At 44.7% G+C, this 24,371-nt stretch overlaps 1 protein-coding gene across 2 annotated transcripts in view; it reads left to right on the plus strand.

Moving 5' to 3' along the window:
- The first annotated feature begins 420 nt into the window (after positions 1–420).
- HID1 (HID1 domain containing) overlaps positions 421–24,371 on the plus strand; it is a 78,452-nt gene continuing 54,501 nt past the window's right edge. The window contains exons 1-2 of one of the 2 annotated variants that reach the window (XM_089536717.1): positions 421–484; positions 19,549–19,698. In XM_089536717.1, the coding sequence (XP_089392843.1) occupies positions 446–484; positions 19,549–19,698 (189 nt within the window). In that variant the 5' untranslated portion in view covers positions 421–445. Of the gene's footprint in view, positions 485–1,012; positions 1,121–19,548; positions 19,699–24,371 lie in introns of those variants that run through there. The other variant, XM_089536708.1, reaches the window with a different exon arrangement.

Genomic DNA, 24,371 nt, shown 5'->3' on the forward strand with positions numbered 1-24,371 from the left:
AGATGGAGGAAGGATGAGGGAGAAGAAGAAGGAGAAGAAGAGCTCTTGTGAGGTGAAAGATGGAGGAAGGATGAGGGAGAGAAAGAAGTAGAAGGGCCATTATTAGGGGAAAGATGGAGGAAGGATGAGGGAGAAGAAGAAGAGCTCTTGTGAGGTGAAAGATGGAGGAAGGATGAGGGAGAAGAAGAAGGAGAAGAAGAGCTCTTGTGAGGTGAAAGATGGAGGAAGGATGAGGGAGAGAAAGAAGTAGAAGGGCCATTATTAGGGGAAAGATGGAGGAAGGATGAGGGAGAAGAAGAAGAGCCCTTGTGAGGTGAAAGATGGAGGAAGGATGAGGGAGAAGAAGAAGGAGAAGAAGAACCTTTGTGAGGTGAAAGATGGAGGAAGGATGAGGGAGAAGAAGAAGGAGAAGAAGAGCTCTTGTGAGGTGAAAGATGGAGGAAGGATGAGGGAGAAGAAGAAGGAGAAGAAGAGCTCTTGTGAGGTGAAAGATGGAGGAAGGATGAGGGAGAGAAAGAAGTAGAAGGGCCATTATTAGGGGAAAGATGGAGGAAGGATGAGGGAGAAGAACAGCCATTGTGAGGGGAAAATGGAGGAAAGACGATGGAAAAGAAGAAGGCAGGTAGTCGCCGACATTATTGTGAACGTCTGGCGATGGGGAAGAAGCAACGTAAGGCGAACGGAGGCGTTGTTGCTGCCTTTGGCGGGGCACGGGGAGGGCGACTGTGGCTGAGCCTGAGGCAAAAATAAGGAGGAGATTGGAGAAGGAGGAGCCAGCCGTTTCTGTGAGGAAGGGGGGCGGGAGAAGGGCGGCAGCCTGGGCCGCCTCTGAGGGAGCAGGTGAACCCATCCGTTCTCCGCAGGGATGATGATGAAGTCCTTGCTGAGGGGAGGAGGAGGAGGAGGAGGGAGGGAGGCGGCGGCGGAGGGCGGCTGTCAGCGGTGGTGACAGGGCAGGGCATCGAGGGAGGAAGGAGGGAGGGAGGGACGGCCACCCGGATCCAGGCTCGGGCTTCGGGAGGGAGGGAAGGAAGGAAGGAAGGAAGGCAGGAGGATGGGGAACGCGGACTCCAAGCTCAACTTCAGGAAGGCGGTGATCCAGCTCACCACCAAGACCCAGGTAATGGCGGGCGGCGAGGGAGGGCAAGGGAGGGAGCACCTGCCCAGGGAGACCCTCGCAGCAGCAGCAGCAGCAGCAGGGAGGGAGGGAGGCGGGGAAGGCCTCCCGGGGCTGGAGGAGGGAGAGGGGTGGCTCTGGTGGCGGTCCTTAGGAGAGGCGGTGGGGCTTGGGGGGTTGAGTCCCTGCACTGGGAGGAAGAAGGCGGGATATCAATAAACAGAATAATAATAGTAATAATAATAATAATAATGATACTCCAGTTCCAGTTCGGTTCCCTCCGCCCATCGCGGTTGGGGGTCTGGGTTCGAATTCTCTTCCTCCTCCTCCCCATTTGCTCATGACGGGGAAGCCCCTCCGTTTTGCTGGAGGCGACCCTCTGGGACTCAAGTCACCGGGAAAATGTCTCCCCAAGCGACGAGGGGACTGTTTGGGGGTGATCAGAGGTCTCCTCACCGCCATGGAGGACCAGGCACCACGAAATGGAGGACGCGACCAAATTGAAAGCTCTGTAGACGCCTTTATAAATCCATGCTTCTTAGTCATGTCCAAAATGGGGGACCTTTTTGGAATTCCTCCTGGAGAAGGAGGTGATGGGAATGGAGGGCACGTCCTGGAAAAGGAGGACCTCTGGCCACCCTCCTCTTATGCCCCCAGCCCCTACTCAGTCTGCCTTGGAAGGGCACCCGCCTCTAAAGCTGGCAGTGGAAAGAAATCCGTAGTAGGTGCTACTACCCACAGCATCCGCACTGCAGAAACAATCCAGGTTTGGGCACCACGTTTAACAGCCCTGGCTCAATGCTATGGGATTCTGGAAATTGCTGTGGCACCAGCGCTCTCTGACAGAGAAGGATGCAATGTCTCCCAAAACTGCAGATCCCAGAATGCCACAGCAGTTAAAGTGCTGTCAACCTGGGTTATTTCTGCAGTGCAGATGAAGCTGCAGCACAAGTGTGGGTTTGTAGGCCGGCAGAGGTGGGCTGCATCCAGCCTTTTATTTTGGGATTTGGGCCTAACAAGCTGAACAGGCCTGGCAGGAGGAAAGGGAGTCACAAAGCAGCTGGGCAGCCTCACAGACACAGGGAGGAGGAAAGGAAGGCTAGCTGTAATAATAATAATAATAATAATAATAATAATAAAGATTTATTTATATCCCACCTCTCTGTGCAACACAACCAGAGCTATGGTCCAAACCTGAGTGAGAAAGCTTGAAGGATGCTCTCAGGTAATGGCTGTAATCCTGCTTTATGGAAAACCCAGCCTCCATCACAATACACAGCAAAAACAAGCATCACCAACAAGGAGGTGTGATTGAAGGCTCAAGGCCTTTCCTATCTTCAAGCTGCAGGGTTTATTTTGTGACATTTATCCATTTCTTTGATTCAGTTATTTGATTCCAGTCTGCATGCTTATATTTCCTTTTCATGTCTAATCCTCTCAGGGAAGTTTGGAAGATAAGGATGGTAATGCTGCGGGAGGACTTTGGCTGATATGGTCTTGTCTTTACTTTGTTTGCATTAAAATCAGTTGCATGTGCAGATCTAGAAGAGTAAGGTAAAAACATTCTGGAATAATAATGAGTAGCCTACAGGTGCACAATAGAGTGACCTGTTATTGGGAAATACAACAGCTGTTGCAACTTCAGAAACATCCCACACACCAGAGCAGGTTGGGCTGCCTGAAATAGTATTTACAGTATTGACAGAAGGAGGGTCAGGATAGTAGTGGAGCAAGACTTTCTCTTTGAAAGTAAAGATTGAGAACTGAAGCTTCTTTATAGCCAGTAAATATCCACTTATTGGCTTAAATTCCCCAAAGGAACCAGATCTGATCTTGGAAGCTAAAGCAGGGTCAACCCTGATTAGTACGTGGATGAGAGACCACCAATGAACACCAGGTGCTGTAGTCTCTATTTAAGAGGAAGGAACTGCCAAAACTACGTTTTGAGTATTCTTTGCCTAAGAAAACCCTGTGAAATTCAAAGGGTCGTCATAAGTTGACTTGAAAGGATACATACATAGCAGATTATTATTCTCGTGGCCAAGGGGTGGCTGCTGATGAATTTTTATAGTCCACAGAAACATGGGCTCAGTAACCATATTTAGAGACAGATATACTCTGAGAATGTGAAGGGTGTGTAAAGAGTTGTTATGTAGCATTCTTGTCAGCATAGGTATCATTGGCATATCAAAGCTCAGGAAACTTTATGGAGTTTATTTAACAATTTGTATTATAAACTATCTCAAAAATGTGTAATCTTGGAAGGCAGCTAAGAAATACATTAAATATGTTAATTAGATAAATATTATTTATGTTAAATGGGGTGCCCTTTAAAAATATAAGATGTCTAAGAACTTTATATGGATTTAGATGTTTGTTTATTGTGTATTACTAATAGCCATTGATTTTATGGTATGTGGTTGTCCTAAAGTAATTCTTTTATGCTATAAAAGATATCCCTTGCATCAGAATGCTAACTAGTGATTGCAAAATGAAATTCTTTGTTTTTCTATAAGCAGAACATGTTGTGTTCGCCTCCTCTTCTCCCCCAGATAGATTTATTTTTGGAAACAGTGGGTTCAACTACTGTGGGAAACAAGCTTAAAAGTGGTAGGCCAGTCACCTAGAACAGAGCCTTTTTCTAGCATTAGTTGCTAAGATGTCTCTGATATATGTAGGTCTATGCATTTTCAAATAATCCAAGCAGGAAAATTGTTCCTTTCGAAACTACTGTAAATCACATCCTACAACTTTTGTCAGATTTGTGGCAGGAAAAGGCCTACTTGTAGCAGAATACTGTAGTTGTAATATTTTCATTTAAAAGGGAGTCATGGTAACTGCATAATGAATAAACAAATTGATAGCATAATTGTAGGTACGTGTACCTAGGATCAGAATTCAATAGGGCTTACTTCAGGTGAATATAGGATTGCAACCATAGTATAAAATATCTCCGAGTTGAGTAGTCTGAATATAGGCTTGATATATACCATGGGAATAGGAGTCATTATACTTGTAATTGTTCATTTGTAAAGTTCACTCCTTTTAAAAGTGAACATAATGTGCTGCTAGCTTGGTTTTTTAAAAAAGCCTTTGTAGAAATGCAGGAGATTGTGCCATGAGGAAAAGTAAAAGGTAGAGCAGAAACACCCATATTTACATACTTGAGAAGGGCACGACTTGCAGAGGTAGTATGCATGACTAGGCCCTCTTGAAGCCAGTTATCAAAAGATCTGTGTGAAGACCTACTACTGGTCTTATAAACTACATCTGTAAAAATTTTTTTTAGTGTTGCCGTTTTAATTAACTGTACAAAAAGGCATGTCCTTTCATCTTATTGGGACAGGTAAGCTGATGTTTGATGCTGTTTTTTTTATTACTGTATCTGAAATGTAATGAAAACCATGTGACATGTAACACAAGTCATACTGAATGACAGACATGAGCATAGGCTTCCCATATCCCGCCTGGGGGCGGGACTTTTCCGATTTGGGGCGGGTCCACACGGTCCCGCCCCAGTTTGGCCCCGCCCCCGGGACTCCCCCCCCCCAGCGAGTCCTGAAGGTTTGGCTGGGGCTTGGAGGAAGTCTGTCTTCCAAGCCCCAGCCATGCCCTGGGGGCTCCTCCGCGATCGCGGAGTCCTGCAGGCTTGACTGGGGCTTGGAGGACGGCTGAAGCCAAGCCCCAAACCTCTGCCTGGCTGCCTCCATCTCTGGGGGGGGGGGGAAATCCCGGGGGTGGGGGCAAAACGGCGACGGAGGCAGCCAGGCAGGGGTTTGGAGCTTGGCTTCAGCGAGGCCCCATTCCCTTGCCTGGCTTCCTCCGTTGGCGACGGAGGCAGCCAGGCAGGGGAAAGAGCCTTTCCTCTGTCTCCTCCTCCTCTTCTTCTGCCTCCTTTTCTTCCTCCCCTTCTTCCTCCTCCTCTTCTTCTTCTTTCTCCTCCTCTTCCTCCCCTTCTTCATCTTTTTCCTCCTCTTCTTCTTCCTCCTCCTCTCCTCCTCCTCCTCCTCCTCTTCTTCCTCCCCTTCTTCCTCTTCCTTCTTCCTCCTTTTCCTCCTCTTCTTCATCTTCTTCCTCCTCCTCTTCTTCTCCATCTCTTCTTCTCCTCCCCTTCTTCCTCCCCTTCTTCCTCTTCCTTCTTCCTCCCTTTCCTCCTCTTCTTCATCTTCTTTCTCCTCCTCTTCTTCTCCATCTCTTCTTCTACTCCTCCTCTTCCTCCCCTTCTTCCTCCCCTTCTTCCTCTTCCTTCTTCCTCCTTTTCCTCCTCTTCTTCATCTTCTTTCTCCTCTTCTTCTCCATCTCTTCTTCTCCTCCTCCTCTTCCTCCCCTTCTTCCTCCTCCTCTTCTTCTTCTCCTCTTCCTCCTCCTCTGCCTTTTCCACTCTTCGTCCTCTTCAATGCCCAAATATGCTGTTTGGAATGGGGGGGGGGAGGTTAGCCAGAAAGGGAAGTACATTTCTGCCATCTGTCTAGGAACAATGCCAAAATGTCCTCCATTTTGATCATGCCTAAGAAACATGCATTTATATTAACATTTTTTTTAAAAAAATCATCATTTTTTTGCGTGTCCTCCATTTTTAAAAATGTGTCCTACATTTGAAAATTTTGTCCTACTTTTGTCCTACATTTGTCCCAGTTTGGAGGTCCAGAATTATGGCAACCCTACATGACATCTTGGTTGCTATAATGAAGAACAGCACTGTGAGACACAACCCCCATATATTTTTTGTGTGGTTTTGGTTCCTAATATATTAAGTTTCTTTTTCTAAAAACCATGTTGTAAAACTAGATTCTCTTACACATTTCACTCAGCTAAATTTCTGAGCAAACGGATATTTTCTCTTGGTTGCTTGTGTCCTCATCCTTTGTGCACATTCTCACGTTCTGCTGAACCGTTGTATCTGTCATGACAGTACACTGATTAATTGAGGAAATGGTTCAAAAGATCTGAAAGGTGAATGTTATGAAAGATGAATAAGGTATTCTTACACCTGAAACAGCACACACACTACCAGTGGTACTATAGTATGCACACACACACACCCTAGGAATTGTGATCTGTTGCACTAATCTATTTTGTGCACGGTGCAAATAAACAGTGTGACATTTGTGGTAGGACATCTGGTGCAAGCATGTTGCCTGCCATTGCACTGTGTCATTCTGGTGGACCTTAGCAGTTCAGATTTTCTTTTCATTTGTATGCCTGTCCTCTTCCTATCTTCTCCTTTAATGGGAGTAGGATAATAAATGGGGTCCATTCATTTTAGTTGTTTGAGCACAGCAGTGTCACAAGATAACTAGCATTCTTAAATATGAAAAGCAAGAGTGATTTGAGTTGCTAGGATCAAACTGGGCTTTCTTACTTGACAACATTGAGAACAGGTCTGCAAATAATTTGGACACTTGTTTTACCTTGCATTTGCATCTCACCCAAGGAAGAAAATCTCAGACATCAGGATAGATAGCATCCCCTGTCTGTTTTATACTGCTCTTGCCTATCCTAAGGTCATGTGTACATTACTCAACTTACTCAGAACCTTAAAACTTTGTTTCAAGGATGAAACAGAGTGACTTGATAAGGGCCATCAACTGAACTTAATTAGCTTAGCTAGTATTTTAACATGGATCTTCTATATATACACCCAACAGTTTGCATTGGGAAGTCTTTAAGATACCATTATCTGTCAGTCCAGCTAACATCAACATTGATTTGGGCAGTGCTTTGTGACCTTTTCCTGTGTCAAAGGGAGTTTTATTTCTGCAGATGTATCCTGTTTTCATAACAATCTTTCTCATAGTTGTTCTTTGATAATTATCAAGGCAACTGTAATCTAAAACCCTTTGCCTTTAATTTCCCCCACATTAAAACAAAGCTCTAATCACCAGTTAAATATATAACATCATCTGATAATGTGACTACAGTGGATGGTATCCCCAAAATTATTTGATGAACATTTTCTCCTTTAGCTTTGGGTTGCAAACAACAATTTTTTCTCATTTTCCAATGACAGGAAAGACTGCATTAAATTTACTGTACTGCTTTATGACCATTTCCTTGTTTAGTTATAAAGTTGTATCCTGCTTTCCCTCAAAGAGTAAATTCAAAGCTCTTTATAAAGGAAAACATATGTAAGAAATACATCATTCCTAAAAAGTATTTATAAGAAACTTATATGAAACTAGAGAACAAATTAAAAAAAAATTCCTAAAAACCCAACATTACAAAGATATGTAGGGGGAGTGGGAGTGCTTAGCTAAATACCAAATAATAATAATAATAATAATAATAATAATAATAATACTGTTTATTTATAGCCTGCTTTTCCAAAAAACGATCAAAGCAGGGTACAGCATAAATGTAAGCAATATACAATATAAAAACATACAATATAAAAACATCATAAAAACATCCCAGTAAAAAGCACAATAAAATTCACAAGAGTAAACCAAACAAACAAACTAGCTTTAGAGAAACAAAATTTTTAGCAGCTATCTAAAACAATAAAGCATTGTTTAAAATCTGTAAAGTTTTGAGAATGTCTTAGAGCAGTGGTGTGCAACTCTGATCCTCTCTAGATGTTGTTGGACTATAACTCCCATAATCCCTCACTATTGGCTGTGTTGTCTTCGGATGATGGCGACTGGAATCCAATAATAATAATAATAATAATAATTATTATTATTATTATTATTATTTGTATACCGCCCTCTGGCAACCAATCCGGGCGGTTAACAACAGTAAAATATAAAATATGACAATTAAAAACACTTTATCCCTCCCCCCCTTAAGACAGTATTAAACAGTATAACATATTAAAACACAAGAACATCTGAAGGGTGGCTGCTGCCCACCTCTACTTTAAAATATTGTGATCTGATCTCATTTGAATGGAGAGTTCCATCAAGTAGATACTGTAGCAGAATTTCTCTACTCCAGCTGCCTTTCAGTTGGGCTCCATAAGGTTTAAAAATCTAGAGTAAGGATTTCAATGATGAACATACAAAAGAAGATGGTCTTTAACATACCAGGGTGCCAATCTATTCAAGGCTTTGAAAGTTAGAACCAGTTCCTTATATTGAATCTGGAAACAAACTGATAACCAATTCAGAATCATATGAATGATACTTTCATATGAATTATATATTCTAAGTACTGTAGTTATTACTCTGTCCATAGCATTTTGCATCATTTACCATTTCTGAAGGTTCTTTCAAGTACTGTATAACCTTATGTAGATCTTATTAGAATAGTTCAATCTGGAAGTAACTTTGCTATGAATGAGGATAGCAAGGTCAAACTCCCAACTGGAGGAACTGTAGTTGGTAAATTAGTGTAGTGGCTAGAAAAAGCATTCCCTTACTGTTGATGCCATCTATACATCTAACAGACGTCTGGTAAAGGAACATCCCCTAACTACAGACCTGGTACTTTAGGGAGAGTGCACCACCACCAAAAACAGGCTGCAGTCATATGATCCACCAAGAAATCACATTTCTGTAATATCTGAATTATGTATTAGTTTGTTATTCTCTATTGGTTCTTCACAGCTGAAATACAGTGGTTTTATTGCCTTCTTTGGGTTACATGGAAGTGACAAAGCCGTGTATCTACATATTGTTGGTTCTATAGCCCACATTTCTAGATTACTTAATCTAGTGGTTTCTGGAGGTTTGAGCAGTGTGAGGGACAAAATGGAATCTTGTGGAATCTTGCAGACCACTGGCAATTTCCCGTTAAGCATCACTGTCTGGGTTCTGCCTCTCAGGAATGCGCAGAGCCAAATCATCTCATGTTGCATGTCATCCAGTAAGAGTTCGGACAGCCTCTGTCTCGAAGCTGAAAGGCAGTGGGGAAAGGATCTAAATTATCGATTTCATTCAAAAAGCTCTGGGGTTGCATTGATCCCTCTCTCACCTAAAATAGAATGTTTGATGCTAAGCTGTAGTTATTCAGGTGACTGGGGCTGAAGATATTTTTCAGTAAAGGTCATCTTGGCTACATCCACACTGCAGAAATAATCCAGTTTGAGACCATTTTAACCACCATGGTTTAGTCCTATGGAATTCTGAGAACTGCAGTTTTTGAGACATTTAGTTTCTCTGTTAGAGAGCTCTGGGGCCACAACAAACTACAATTCCCAGAATTCCATAGCATTGAACCATGGAAGTTAAAGTGCTGTCAACTTGGATTATTTCTGCAGTATGGATGCAGCAGTTGTTGCCTCCTGCAGTATGATAGGCTGAAGCCTTCTCTAAAAGCAGAATTTATTCCTTCACCAACCCAAGTGTACAGACCTGAGCGTACTGATTTCATCATCCAAGATGGACAGAAGCCAAGGACATAAGTAGTTGGTCAGCTTGTAGCTCTGCAAAGATTTTGTCCATATCCTTGAGGCTAATAAGGTGAAGAGTGCCCAATAAGACCTTACAGAGTCCCTAGTATTCTCTGGTATTTCTACTGACAAATCAGATGTCCTGTCAGACAGAATGATATGTACTTTTAAACACTTTTCCTTAGAAAACCTAGCTAAGGTCATGGTCCTAATTCTGTTCACTTTGTAGGAAGCCTCACTGAACATAGGGGGTTCTTCGTAGGTCTGTACAGGGTTGTGCCATTGTATACTTAATGTTTCCCATATCTCTTGTTAGAATTTCATTCAGGAGTGGCTTGAGATTTCATCATTTCTTCTGTTGATTTTGTTCCATGTCACTAAAACTATTCTCTATGATCAGAATATTAGTGTTATTGTAATATTTTTTTTCATAAATACATAACTAACATAGCTTGGTTCCTGGGATGATACCACTTTTGTGTTGGAAAACTTGTCTCCAAGTGTCTTATCGAGTATCCCAGAATGCAGAAAGAAAGTTGAATCATTTTATGACATTAAGATGCATATTGATTGTAAATGAGGTGATTGAAAAATTTCATTTGGCATGACATAGATGAACAGAGAGAGGCTTTGTTGAAATATGCTGAAATAAGTCTTGAAATAACTTTCTTGTGCTTATATTCTGTGATACATGTGGTCTCCTTCCTCAAGCTTAACAGGACCCAGGCTTTGAATTAGGAGTTGGCTTGCACATAATAATAATAATAATAATAATAATAATAATAATATGCTTTATTTATATACTGCTCTTCCGAGACGATCAAAGCGGTTTACAGCATCGTTTAAAACATTCACGTCATAAAAACATCATCTGAGTACATATATCAATAAAAACCAATAAAATCCAACATCAATAAAACAAGCCAACAATAAACAGGCAAGGAATCTATCAATTGTGATTAGTCACTCGTATCAGGGGAGACAGACTCTATGAGGAGTCGGAAGGAAATGCTAACCAGAAGAGGTGGGTCTTTAAAGCCTTTTTAAAGGCATCCAGTGTGGGTGCGAAGCTCTTCTGGAAGTTTATTCCAGTGCATTGGTGCAGTTGATGAGAATGCTCTCTGATGGGTTGCTGCTAGTCTCACCTTAGGGAGTACTAATAAATTCTTTCCTGATGTTCTGAGAGTGCGGGGCGGACTATATGGGGAGAGGCGCTCCCTCAAGTAACTCGGGCCCAAGCCATGTAGGGCTTTATAGGTAATAACCAACACTTTGTATTGAGCCTGGAAGCTAATAGGCACATCGTTTGTTACACCTCAAAAAGGAATTTTGAAGAAATTTATTTGAATAGAAGTCTGAATGCTTAGGATGTATTCTATATTTAAAAAGTTAATATGGTATCTTGTGTGGTCAGCAGAGTCTGACCAGTGTAAGGTAATTTAATCATTTGGATACTCTGCTGTCAGTATTTCCTTCTTACATTAATAAAACATCCGATTACCTCCTGAATACATCAGTATCGTGTAAGATTTACGAATTTATCAAAAGGCCATTTTGAAAAGAGTGTTATAAAACTAGTTACTAATATTTTTGTCAAAAATGGTTATATCTGCATTCCACAACCTAGTGCAATTATTCCAATAATATTTGTTCTGGGTAGTGATTACATTGTACCATTCAAGAGCCACATAAACTTTACCTAAAAATCCTGTGAAGTGTTTCTGAATGCCAGTGTAAATGGATTGTTGGATTATTGTGTGACCACACATGTGACCTACCAAAGTACTTCCTTTTCAGTAGTTTGTATGGCATAACATGCTTTCCTGCTAAAATTTTCCCACAGGGCTCCCCCCCCCTGCCAGTTCCTCCTGACAGGAGCTGAATGTAGACTTGCTATGTTGGCCTGTTTTACTAAACATTGCAAATACTTTATTAAAGCAGTCACCTGTGTCTAAGTGCCTACTTTCAGAGAACTTAAAGGCACTCATTTATACGGCTGTAAGGACGGTGGCAGGGGTATGCATAGCTGGTATCAGTCTCAAAGAAATATACACCACCACCGCAAAACAAACCTGCTCTACCAGTTTATGCTTTGCTTACCTGCTTTTACTTTCAGGTTTAGTGACACATCACCTATTCCCCGATAAGGTGGTACTTCCAGCCAAATATTAAACAAGCATAGTAGAATTTCTTACTATCTCAATCTCTTTTTTAAAACCATATTTTAACAGCCTACATGCTGCCATAGTCAGAAAATGGTTTTAATTTAAACAAACATCTTTTTCCTCTTCCTTTATCCTTCCCAAACAAATTTCAAACCACTGACTGTTCAGAATAGCCCTGCTATTAAGCAAAAGCTCTTGTTTGCTTTCTAGGCTTTTATTATATCACTCACATAAGGGGTTCAGTATTGAATGCTTGTTTTACCTGCCATTTTGCCTCATTGAACATTGTTCAATGTAATTATAAGGACTGAAATGTTATGTTTCTGCCATGTGAAAGAACACTTTCTTCAAGATATTCTTAGAAATAGTAAACTTTTTTCTAGTTGCAAAATGATCAAGTATGCTCAGAAAGACTTTTGGAGTTGCTTGGATTGCAGCCTGTTGGTGGGATATGTAAACGTGTTTCTTCTTCGTGGTCTCTGTGAATCATACAAATGGGTTTTACTGCGTCTGCGCAGTGCTGTTCGGAAACTTCTAGAATCACTGGGCAAAGTACACTTTGCAACATATGGCAACTTTTTGGCAGTAACCCCGCCTACCCGTTATAAGGCCCCTGCCTTCCTGCTCTTTCCCCAGTTCCTTTTTTCCGCTGCGTTAGCTGCTGTTGGAACTTCGCTCATTGTTCATTCCTGTTTGAATCACTGGCTATTTGACTTCGGACCGTTCTTGACCATCGTTTATTCTGACCTCCCCACTGGACTTTGACTTCAGCTTTCTGACTTCGTTTTCGGGTACTCCTTTGGCTTTGTCGATCCCATGAAGATGTCGCCTCCTTTCAAGAAGTGCGACGTTTGCGGGGGCAAACTCCCGGTGCAGGATCTGCACTCTTTGTGCTTGCTTTGCTTGAAGACTTGTCCTCTATGCAAGTCCATGACGTCCCAGGCGAGGAAGAATTGGGAGTCCCGCTTGACCTCGGTGATCGCGCAGGGTAAGGTGCATGGTGAGGGTTCCCGACCGGCTTCTGCCCCTTCTCCATCAACTGCGGTCCTGGTGTCTAAGCCTCGGGATAGCCCCTCTAGCGCCGCTTCTGCACCTCCGGCGCCCGGCATGCCTTCTCAAGTAGCCCGTGGTCCAGACAGGCCCAGTGCCACCGACAAGTCATCTCATGTGGCCCATGGCCCAGACAGGCCCAGTGCCACCGACAAGCCCTCTAAGCGCCCCCACAAAACTTCGGGGACTGAGGGTGCAGCGGCTGCTGCTTCTCCGGCTCGGACAGCATCCATCTCGGGGTCAGCCTCAGGACCCGTTCCTGGCCAGGAATTGACCGTCCCATCCCAGAAGTCCAAACCGGCTAAGAAAACCCCTAAGATGACGGATGATCGCAGTTCGGCCGACAGTTCGTCGAAGCCGAACGTCGCCGGTTCGAGCTGCACCTCCTCTTCAACTAAGGACAGACCTTCCAAGACCAAGTCTCCTAAGTCGGGGTCTTCTACAGTCTTGGAGCTCGAAGACAACCCCTTCTTTCCTCCAGAGACCCCAGAGGCTCCAAAGAGGAAAGTCAAGGCTGCAGAGTCTGCCTCGTCGGCTCCAAGGAAGAAGAAGCCGCACGATGAGTCTCCTAAGGGCTCTACCACTTCCAAGAAGTCTTCTAGGCCTTCTGATCATCTGTCAGGCGCCAAGCACCGCTCTCCAGACCGATCGGACCCGATACCGAGTCCGGCGTCCCGACCTTGGGCGGAAGACCAGAGATGTCCCTAACCAAGGAGAATGGTGGGCGATTCGGTCCCGAGCCTCGCCACGGCTCCCTTCGGAGACTCTGACGATGAAGGTTCTGCGTCAGGACAGCAGCGCTCTCCTCGAGCCGGTGCTGTCTTCAGCTTCCCCGTCCGACGATGAACTGTCGCTCCAGGATTCCCCGCAAGACATGCATCGTCCGGAACCAGCTTCTCCTACAGATGACCTCCAGACCTTTAATGAGCATGTCATCAAAATGTCCAGGGCTCTGGATATTGAATTGGCTTACCCGGAGGAGACAGCTCGGGATCCGGTTGAGCGACGAGTGCATGGCTGGATTTCAACCCCGCCGTCCATCCCTCTTTTGCCGTCACTGGAGATGATCATCAAGAGGTCCTGGGAGACTCCGGCGTCCCTAGTGGGGACCTCGCGCAAGATTGAGTCACTCTACTGTGTCTCCCCCACGAGCTGCGTCTGGCTGTCAACGCATCCGAGACAAAACTCGGCGATCGTGGAGGGTGCTCAAATCGCCTCCACCCACAAACAGGCCACCTCTCCGGTAGATCGTGAGGCCCACAAGATTGATGGTCTAGCAAAGAAGGCGTTCTCCGCAGCCTCTCTTGCCGTGAAAGCCATCAACTACATGGCATGTATGGGGGCCTATGTCCCCCTGATCCCGGACATCCCCGACGACACTCAGAGGAAGCTCGTCGAGATAAGGGACAAGACTCACTCCATCGGTGGCTGGCTCATTACGGCGTCCCGTAACGTTGCTGACTGTGCAGGCAGAGCCATGTCGGTGTCGATGGCCCTCCGCCGCCACGCTTGGCTTCGCGGCACGGATCTTACTCCGGGAGTAAAGGCAGCCATTGAAGAGATGTCCCTGGATGACTCAGGTCTGTTCAACATGGACACTGATGATTGCCTCAACCGCAAATTCAAGATGAAGGCGGCTGCCAAGAAGCACGGTATGCCTTCTTCTGTGTCGACACCGTTCTGGAAGAAACAGCGGCCCTGGCAATCTCAAGGTCAGTCCTTTAGATCATTTGGACAGGACCGCCAATATCAGCACCAGGGTCTCAGCGATCCATCACAATCTTCCTCTTCTGGCAGGCGAGGCACCCCTCCTCGCTACCGGAAGCCCCGCAGACAGGACACCGAACAATCCAAAAAGAGATCCTGAAGTGTGTCTGCGCACTTCGTCTCTTCTCCATTTTTCCTTGACATCCTTCAGCTCTTCATTAACACCTGGGCTACTATTACAACAGACTCTTGGGCTCTTAATATCGTCCGCAGGGGTTATGCCCTCGAGTTCGAAGTTTCCCCCCTAAGGGAGTTTTTCCCCCCACCCTACCCTCGGACACCCTTCTCGACGAAGTAGCAAAGTAGCAAAGGGGGCGATCTCCCCAGTCCAACAGGAACACTTGAAAGGAGCCTTCTTTTCAAGATATTTCACAGTACCGAAACCGGATGGTGGCACCAGACCCATCCTAGACCTCAGGGACTTAAACTCCTTCCTCCGTTATCGTCGTTTTTGGATGGTAACCTTAGATTCTATCCTGCCTCTCCTTCATCAGGGACTTTGGTTTGCCACGATCGATCTCAAGGATGCCTACTTCCACATAGGAATGCGAGAGTCCCACAGAAGATTCCTCACCTTCGCCGTCGGCTCCGACACCTATCACTACAACGTCCTCCCGTTTGACCTTGCTACAGCCCCGAGGGTCTTCACGAAGTGCATGGCACCAGTCATAGCCTACCTTTACCAAAAGTGTTACAGAGTGTTCCCATACCTGGACGACTGGCTTCTGGCGGCCGACTCAGAAGCAGATCTCTTGGAAGCTATCGACTTCGCGCTGACACTGCTCAAGGCTCTTGGGCTAGTAGTGAACCTAGAAAAGTCGCACCTTACCCCCTCCAGGTAGGTATGGTTCATCGGCGCGGTCCTGGACTCCGACACTTGCACCGCTTATCTCCCTCGGGACCGTTTTCAGGCGCTAGGGCCCTTGGTACAGCCGCTTCTGAATCACAGGAGAGTGAGAGCCAGGGACGCCCAGGTAGCTCTAGGCCACATGGCCTCTACGACTTTTGTGACGCCGTGGGCAAGGCTCCGACTCCGGCCGCTCCAAAGATGGCTCCTTTCGGTCTTCAACCCAGCAAGGGACTCGTCGCTCAGGTGGCTCACGATCCCGAGACCCGTCATTTCTTCCCTCAGTTGGTGGCTAGACCCCCTAAACGTCTGTGCTGGCTTGCCTTTCTCCCCGCCTCAGCCGCAACTAACGCTGATGACGGATGCATCCCTGGAAGGCTGGGGAGCCCACCTCCTCGATCTGATTGTGAGGGAGAAGTGGTCCCAAGACGAAAGGTTGCTCCACATCAATGCCCTAGAGATGTTGGCAGTGGAGAAGGCCCTGAAATCGTTCGAGGCGACTGTAGCCGGCAAGGTGGTCCTCATCAGGACGGACAACATGACGGTCCTCTACTGCTTAAACAAACAAGGAGGCACCAAGTCTTCGACGTTACTGGACATCACGTTGCGAATTTGGACTTGGTGCATTCCGAGGCGGATCCTTCTCCAGGCGGTCCACCTTCCGGGAGAAGACAACGACCTGGCAGACCAGCTCAGCAGGGCAGCGTCGGTCTCCCACGAGTGGAGACGTCATCCAGACACGGTTGGCGAGATATTCGATCGGTGGGGTGCGCCCTGATCGACCTCTTCGCGACCGACGCCAACACCCATTGTCCCCGGTTCTGTTCCAGGACGCGCAGCAAGAATTCCCTCGGAGACGCGTTTGGGTTTCGGTGTTCGGGGATATGCTCTATGCATTCCCTCCGTTCCTGTTGATCGTACAAGTGGTGTCCAAGATGACAGCGGACCGTTCGGACGCGATCCTCATCACACCGTGGTGGCCCAGGCAGCCGTGGTACCCGTCCCTGATACACCTGTCAAGGAGAACCTGGCTCCGCATCGAGTTTTGCCCGGACCTCCTCACGATCCAGGACGGATGAGTCCACCATCCCGACATGGATCGCCTACCACTAGTGGCTTGGAGACTCCATCCTTAGCAGCACTGCCAGACTCGGTACGGAGGGTGATCCGTGCAGCCCAGAAGCCTTCCACCCGTAGGTCCTACGCCTTCAAATGGAAGAGATTTCTCTGGTTCCTGGCCGAGAAGGACCTCTCCCCGGACCAGGTCACGACTCCAGTGGTACTGGAGTTCCTGCTGTCACTTTTGGAGGCGGGACTCTGTCTAACCTCCATCAAGTGCTACCTGTCTGCCATTTGTTCCTACTTCCAGTTTGAGTCATAGAATCATAGAATCATAGAATCGTAGAGTTGGAAGAGACCACAAGGGCCATCCAGTCCAACCCCCCTGCCATGCAGGAAATCACAATCAAAGCATCCCCGACAGATGGCCATCCAGCCTCTGCTTGAAGACCTCCAAGGAAGGAGACTCCACTACACTCCAAGGAAGTGTGTTCCACTGTCGAACAGCCCTTACCGTCAGGAAGTTCCTCCTAATGTTGAGGTGGAATCTTTTTTCCTGCAGTTTGCATCCATTGCTCCGGGTCCTAGTCTCTGGAGCAGCAGAAAACAAGCTTGCTCCCTCCTCAATATGACATCCCTTTAAATATTTGAACAGGGCTATCATATCACCTCTTAACCTTCTTTTCTCCAGGCTAAACATCCCCAGCTCCCTGAGTCGTTCCTCATAGGGCAAGATTTCCAGACCCTTCACCATTTTAGTCGCCCTCCTTTAGACACGCTCCAGTTTCTCAATGTCCTTTTTGAATTGTGGTGCCCAGAACTGGACACAATATTCCAGGTGGGGCCTGACCAGAGCAGAATATAGTGGCACTATGACATCCCTTGATCTAGACACTATACTTCTATTGATGCAGCCTAAAATCGCATTGGCCTTGTTAGCTGCCGCATCACACTGTTGACTCATGTTCAGCTTATGGTCTACTTGGACTTCTAGATCCCTTTCACACGTAGTTTCATTCAGCCAGGTGTCCTCCATCCTATATCTGTGCTTTTCGTTTTTCCGCCCTAAGTGCAGTACCTTACATTTCTTTGGGAATAAACCTTCCTTTTTTAGGGACCCCTTGGTGAAGGGTTTCTTAAAGGGCTGTGGAAACCTTTACCCCCCGGTGTCGGTACCGACTCCAGCTTGGAACTTGGACGCGGTACTGTCGGCCTTGCAATCCAAGCCTTTCGAGCCGATGGCCACAACGGACTTGAGACTCTTAACCTGGAAGACTGCTTTCCTTGTGGCTATCACTTCTGCCCGCTGTGCGGGCGAACTTTGTGCCTTGCGGAGAGACCAGCCATTTTTAAAGTTTCATAGGGATAAGGTGGTCCTCCGTACTGATATTACTTTCTTGCCGAAGGTGGTGTCAACCTTTCACATGTGTCAGGACATTGTGTTGCCTACCCTGGCCTCGAACCCTACAACGGAGGTCGAACGGACCTTACACACTTTGGACGTTAGGAGGGCTTTGGCCTTCTATCTGGACAGAACTTCGGGTTCGAGCCGCTCTGAGAGACTGTTCCAGTGTTACTCGGAACCAAAGAGGGGACTGCTGGTGTCACCGCAGAGGTTCTCAAAATGGGTGGCTGGTACCATCCACCTCTGCTATGAACTGTTGGGCAGACCCCTCCCGACCAGGGTACGGTTGCATGCAACAAGGGCGGTAGCAGCATCCTCCGCTTTTTTGACTGGGGTGCCATTGGAGGATGTCTGCAAAGCGGCTGTTTGGTCCCAACCAATGACATTTATTAAACATTACAGGTTGGACACTAGGGCCAGACGGGATGCAGCTTTTGGAAGGGCTGTATTGGTTTCGGCTTTACATTAAATTTGTTGTTATACATCTTCCATTGAGATGGTGCCAAGACATGTACTCCGAACATGTTCAGGGTTATGCACCCCTTGATCCAGGGAATGTTTATGTTGATTATCTGTTCATACTTTGGGATATGGCACTGGGTTCTGTGTATCATACTTGGTTACCCTCGTTTGATGTCTTTGCTTGGGTCTTTATGGCCTCACTATTCGATGTTTTTGCTTAGGTCTTTGTGACCTCACTACTTGGTCTTATGCATTACGCATTTCCTTGCTCATGCTGTTATTTGACTACTTGAAAGATGTTGTGCCTTACCTGACACGGTCTATCCTGGGGCACTTGAAAAGATGACTGACTAAAGTTGTTGGTTTCAAAGAGTTTATTGTGAACAATAAATCATATTACTTGAACCGTATTTGGTCTCAGGACACTCCCTCCGCTGCTTACCTAAGCTTGTCAGTCTAAACCCATTTGTATGATTCGCAGAGACCACGAAGAAGGAGGACAGGTTGCTTACCTGTAACAGTATTTCTTTGAGTGGTCATCTGCGAATACATACAAATCCCGCCCATCCTCCCCTCAGTGTCCTGCTCTTTATTGGCTCATTCTCATGTCGCTCATGCGGCGAAAAAAAGTTCGGAACTGGGGAAAGAGCGGGAAGGCAGGGGCCTTATAATGGGTGGCCGGGGTTACCGCCAAAAAGTTGCCATATGTTGCAAAGTGTACTTTGCCCAGTGATTCTAGAAGTTTTCGAACAGCACTGCGCAGGCGCAGTAAAACCCATTTGTATGTATTCGCAGATGACCACTCGAAGAAATACTGTTACAGGTAAGCAACCTGTCCATCCCTGTACAGAATATTGTACATATAAACCTGTTCTCACATATGTAGAGATTTCTGAATATTATGACAAATGTCTGTTTTAAGAGTTAAAACACCTTAAAAGTTGGTAGAACCACTGTTTTCAGCAGATAAGACCTGTTCTCTCCTCAACTCTTCATGCTTTTTGCTTCAATGTCCTTGGCATTACTTTCCAATTATTTTGCCCATTTGCGACCCTCTAAGTTAAGTTACTGTATTAATAATGCATTTACATGTGTGTTTGTCATTTTGTCAATATTGGGTTGCTTTCATAGTATAGTATTTGATATATTATAGCATGGACTTCAGTAGAACTCTCTGAAGATGCATGATTGATAACTTTATATACTTATTGGATCAAGTGTTAAAACAGCAGCTCAGAGCTAGTGTAAGTTATAATTGTTTGTTTAACCTACTCCTTGACTGATCTGCCTTCTGTGGCCTTTAATGTTCCCAAAGTGATTACTGTGATATTTCTGTCGCTTCAGCCTGTGGAGGCCACAGATGATGCCTTTTGGGACCAGTTCTGGGCAGATACAGCTACTTCAGTCCAAGATGTCTTTGCTCTAGTTCCTGCTGCAGAAATCAGAGCTGTGAGGGAAGAATCCCCTTCAAATTTGGCTACGTTGTGTTATAAGGTAAGATGTGTTCTTCACATTGAGCTGTTTTCTGCTGACATTCAATTGAAATATCAACTTGTTTCAAACTGGCCTTGCATTAAAATATGAGCAATCTTAGGGTCAAAAAAGATGCAACCTCAGCCATGTGTTTAGAATCCCATAGTTGGTGCTATTTTCTTTTCTAAAACGAACAGCAGCCACTAGTACAGTATGCAAAGGGATATTGCAGGACTTTTGATACTAACTGAAAGATAAAAGTTGGTAGCATGAGCTTCTGTAGACTTGAGCCTATTTCCTCACATGCATATAGTGTGGAAAGGCCAGGGACATACCTATATAGCTTTCTGTGCCTGAAAATGTCCATAGGAATGCAAAACTTTGTGGGTGTGGAGATGATGTGACAAGTTCAGTTTTAACTATGATCACTGGGGACAAAGCAAGTGTGTTTTCTAAAGTCAAAGTTAGTAGATAACCATTTGAATGATTATTAGGATGTATTGTGGAAGCCAAAAAGAAGATGTGATGAATTGGCCAAGAGAGCCCATATGAGGCTGGGAAGTTAGCTAGTGTTATAATGGGTATAATGTGTCTAGACTAACATGGCTATGTTTTTGAATTCAACCACTAATACAGATTTTGATCACAGTTGAGGGGAATGTTTTACCATGCTATTTTGGAACGAAAGGTTGCTTTGAAGATGCTATTTATCATGAAAGTTAATTTGATGTTATTTGTAGCTGGAGGAGGAGGAAGTTGTGATTGTGCTCAGTGAGAAAATAGAATTCAGTAGTCCCAGTCAATACTGAGCTTGATGGAACAGTTGTTAATTTAAAGACGAGAAGAATCCTCAACATGGGAATCAGAGACTTGGTAATGTCATGTTCAGTTTGACAGTTTATGATATCTTCTTCTGAGGAGAACTGAGCAGAAGCATGGTAGATGACCCTGGTAAATGTAAAGGCTCAGCATACTTCCTTAAACGATTTAATGGCCTTTCTGATTCTTGATCATATGGGTCTGCTGCAGAAACATCTATAAGTACTATAACTGGAATCAAGATTCTTACAGTTGCTTTTCTCATCTTGCAGGCTAATTCTATCCAAGGCTGATTGCCATTGCTAATCCTTTTGAGATTTAACTATACTTTTGATGTTTGACTACCCTGCAGGGTTTTGGTGGTTTGACTCCATTTCCTTTTCTAGTTTACCATCAACCACAAATGACAATGGATCACTTTCTATGCCTTGGTACTCTTTTATACTCTTGGAATTATCTTCTGACTACAGGGACCAGATCCCATCTGATCTAGGCAGCTAAGCAGGGTCAACCTGGTTAGCACATGGATGGGAGAATGTATGTCAGATGCTGTAGGCTATATTTCAGGGGAAGGAACTGGCAAAATCACCTATGAGTATTCCTTGCCTAAGAAACCACTGTGGTATTCATGGGGTCGCCATAAGCCAATGGGTGACTTAAAGGCACACAAACACATACATACAGATACTATGCATTCCACAGAAGTAATGATTTTTGCTTCTTCCAGTAAAAGCAAAAGAAGTTGGTACTCAAGCCTCTCTAACTGAAAAAGAGACACCTGTATCTGTTTCTTATGCTGCAATAATGAGGTTAAAAGAAAATACAGGCCTATTAAAGAAAAGAGTGTTTCTTATTGATATTCAGCACCACTCCCTTATCATTGGCATTAATATGCTTAGAATATTCTTCATGCCTTAATGCTCAGAGGCTGAAAAATCTGGAAATTTTTTTTAGTTCTTAGTACAACATTCTCCAAGGTAATGTGTATTGCACTGGTCAAGAGGGCATCCTGAATAAACTGGTTGAATCCCAACTTGGGTGTATCCAAACTGCAGAAATAAAGCAGTTTGACATCATTTTAACTATCATAACTCTATCTTACAGAATCCTAGGGCTTGTAATATGGCAAGGCACCGGAGCACTCTGACAGAGCAAGCTGAATACTTCACCAAATTACAAATTCCAGGATTTCACATGACAGTTAAAGTGGTGTCAAACTGCTTCATTTCTGCAGTGTAGAAGAGCTGTTAGTTATGCTTAGTAGAGATTACTGAAAACAGCATTTTACTATAAATATAGTATAAAATTATACTATAATATTTGGCATATTTATGAAATTTAAGCTATGAAAACCTTAATTTTGTGCACACAATACTGAATATACACTGTATTATATTATCTATTTATTTATTTATGGTATTCATACCCCGCCCTTCAGCCCTAAAGGCTCTCAGGGCGGCTTACAATTATTATTTTTAATAAGACGGTTCCCTGCCCTCAGGCTTACAATCTAAAAGACACAACACAAAAGGAGAAGGGATTGGTGGTGGGAAAGGGGATGAGGTCCAGTGGTTCTTCTCTCCCTCTGAGGCCTGGACCAAGGCAGATAGACTGGAGGGAGGGCTCTGCTTCTTCAGGCTAGCCCTGATGGAGCTAGGCCTGCCTGTCACTCCCACACAGGCTGGAAGATGACAGTTATGGAGGGAGGAGTCTCTTCCTTCAGGCTTGCCCTGACGGTAACTGGGCCTGCCTGGTCACTCCCTCGCAGGCCAGAGGATGACAGTTATGCAGGGAGGAGTCTCTTCCTTCATGCTAGCCCTGATGGAGCTGGGCCTGCCTGGTCACTTCCTTGCAGGCCTGAAGATGACAGTTATGGAGGGAGTATTATAGGCCTGTGCTAGAGAAGGAGCTGCACATAGCTGCACCTGTGCTATCTTGCCATATGTATCTTAGTTTTTAGGATCTGAGAAGTAGGAAAAAGAAAAGCAGAAACAACAAATGTTGTGATAAATTTTTGTGATAAAATATTCTTTGAATTCAAACACTGGGCCAAAGCAGATCAGCTGCTTGGAGCGGCCTCTGGCCACCCCAGCCCCATTTGGCCCCCAATCAGCTGTGGACTGCAGTGACCGGATGGGCCGCTCTGAAAGCAAGCCACCGCAGTGGTCCCAAACAAGCCACTGGCAAGAAGTGCTTTTTCTGTGCTCCCTTTTCCAGCAACTTCTGATTGCTTTAAGCAGCCTTGGAGCAGCCTCTGGCTGCTCTGGGAACGTACGTTGTCTGCATGCCATGCTCCCCAAAGCAGCCCGAAGCCTCACCTTTTGGGCTGTGCATTTCAGGCCATTGTCTTGAGGACTAGTTTAGCACTGTATCTGGATATAAAGTTCAACTCAGCATCAAAAAATTGAGCATTTGATTTTTTTTGTATTACAACACATAATGATCCTCTCCCCAGCTTGGTATTCTGCTCTCATGAAGATGGTACCAACCAATAGGTGTAGGTACACAACTGTATTTTGGATTTAAGTATTGCCCTTGTCTAACATATGCACAGGAATTACAATCCTCTAATTTTTACCTACACAGTTCCTGGAATTTTGAGAGAAACCTTGTTTTAAGCATTTCATACAGGACTAAGAATATATTGCATGTGAGTTTTTTCTGTGTTTTCCTCAGATCCAATTTTTCCACTGGAAAAAAATTGTATTTTTCATTCCCCCTCCCCTGGGCCTTCACATACGATTAACTTAAGTCATTTATTTCAGTGTCTCTAATTTGACCATTACTAAATCTGGGTCCCTGTCCTCCACTTCTCTGCTCATGTCCTGCAAACTCATGCCCTCTGATTGAGTCTACGCATCTAGTATGTGGCCTTCCTCTCTTATTTCTGCCCGGCACCTTTCCTAGCATGTTTGTCTTTTCTAATGACTCATGCCTTCTCATGATGAGGCCAAAGTATGACAGCCTCAACTGAGTCATCTTGGTTTCCAGGGAGAGTTCAGGCTTGATCTGTTCAAGGACCCATTTGTTTGTTTGTTTTTTGGCTGTCCATTTTATCCTCAACACATTTCTCCAGCACCACGTCTAAGTGCATTAATTTTCTTCTTATCTGCTTTCTTCACTGTCCAGCTCTCACATCCATATATGGTGATGCGGAATAAAATGGCTTGTATGATTTCAACTTTAGTGCTTAGTTGTATATCTTTACTCCTTAGGATCTTTTCTAGTTCTTTTACAGCTGTCCTCCCTATTCTTAGTTTTCTTCTGGTTTCTTGGCTGCAGTCTCTGTTCTGACCAATGTTTGATCCAAGAAATCTTTTACTATTTTGATTCATCGTCTAGGCTGAATTCATATAGATCCTGTACAGACAGGCCAAAATAAAGCTGCTTCGGGGTCACTTTGGAGGTATGCTGTTTAAATTATGTCTTCGTCCTAAGAGGCTGGAAGCTGCTGTGTCAAAGCCATGCTCCAGTCCTAAGGACTGGAGTGCAGTTTTAGTATAGCTTCTGGCCTCTTAAGTTGCATTGTCATTTAAACAGCGTACCTCCAAAGTGACCCAAAGCAGCTTTAATTTGGCCTGTCTGTATGGGACCATAGTTCCTCTGTGGTCATTATTTTTGTTTTCTTTATTTCCAACAGTAAGCCTGCCTTTGCACTTTATTCCTTCACCTTCCTTCCAGTTGTCATTCCTGGGCTCATATTTGGAGATGGATCAGTGTCTCACACTCATGTACACACACACATTTTCCAAGCTGTTACTTTCTGAAAAAAGGAAAGTTGCATCCAGAAAGATACTCATGATTTATTAAAAAAAAGAGTCCACTGACTCCACTAGCAATAAGAAATAATTGTACTAAGTAATAAGAAATGATAT

Source organism: Sceloporus occidentalis, unplaced genomic scaffold (assembly GCF_023333645.1).
Source record: "Sceloporus occidentalis isolate IW3139 unplaced genomic scaffold, rSceOcc1.0.p SCAF_1, whole genome shotgun sequence".
NCBI lineage: Eukaryota > Metazoa > Chordata > Lepidosauria > Squamata > Phrynosomatidae > Sceloporus > Sceloporus occidentalis.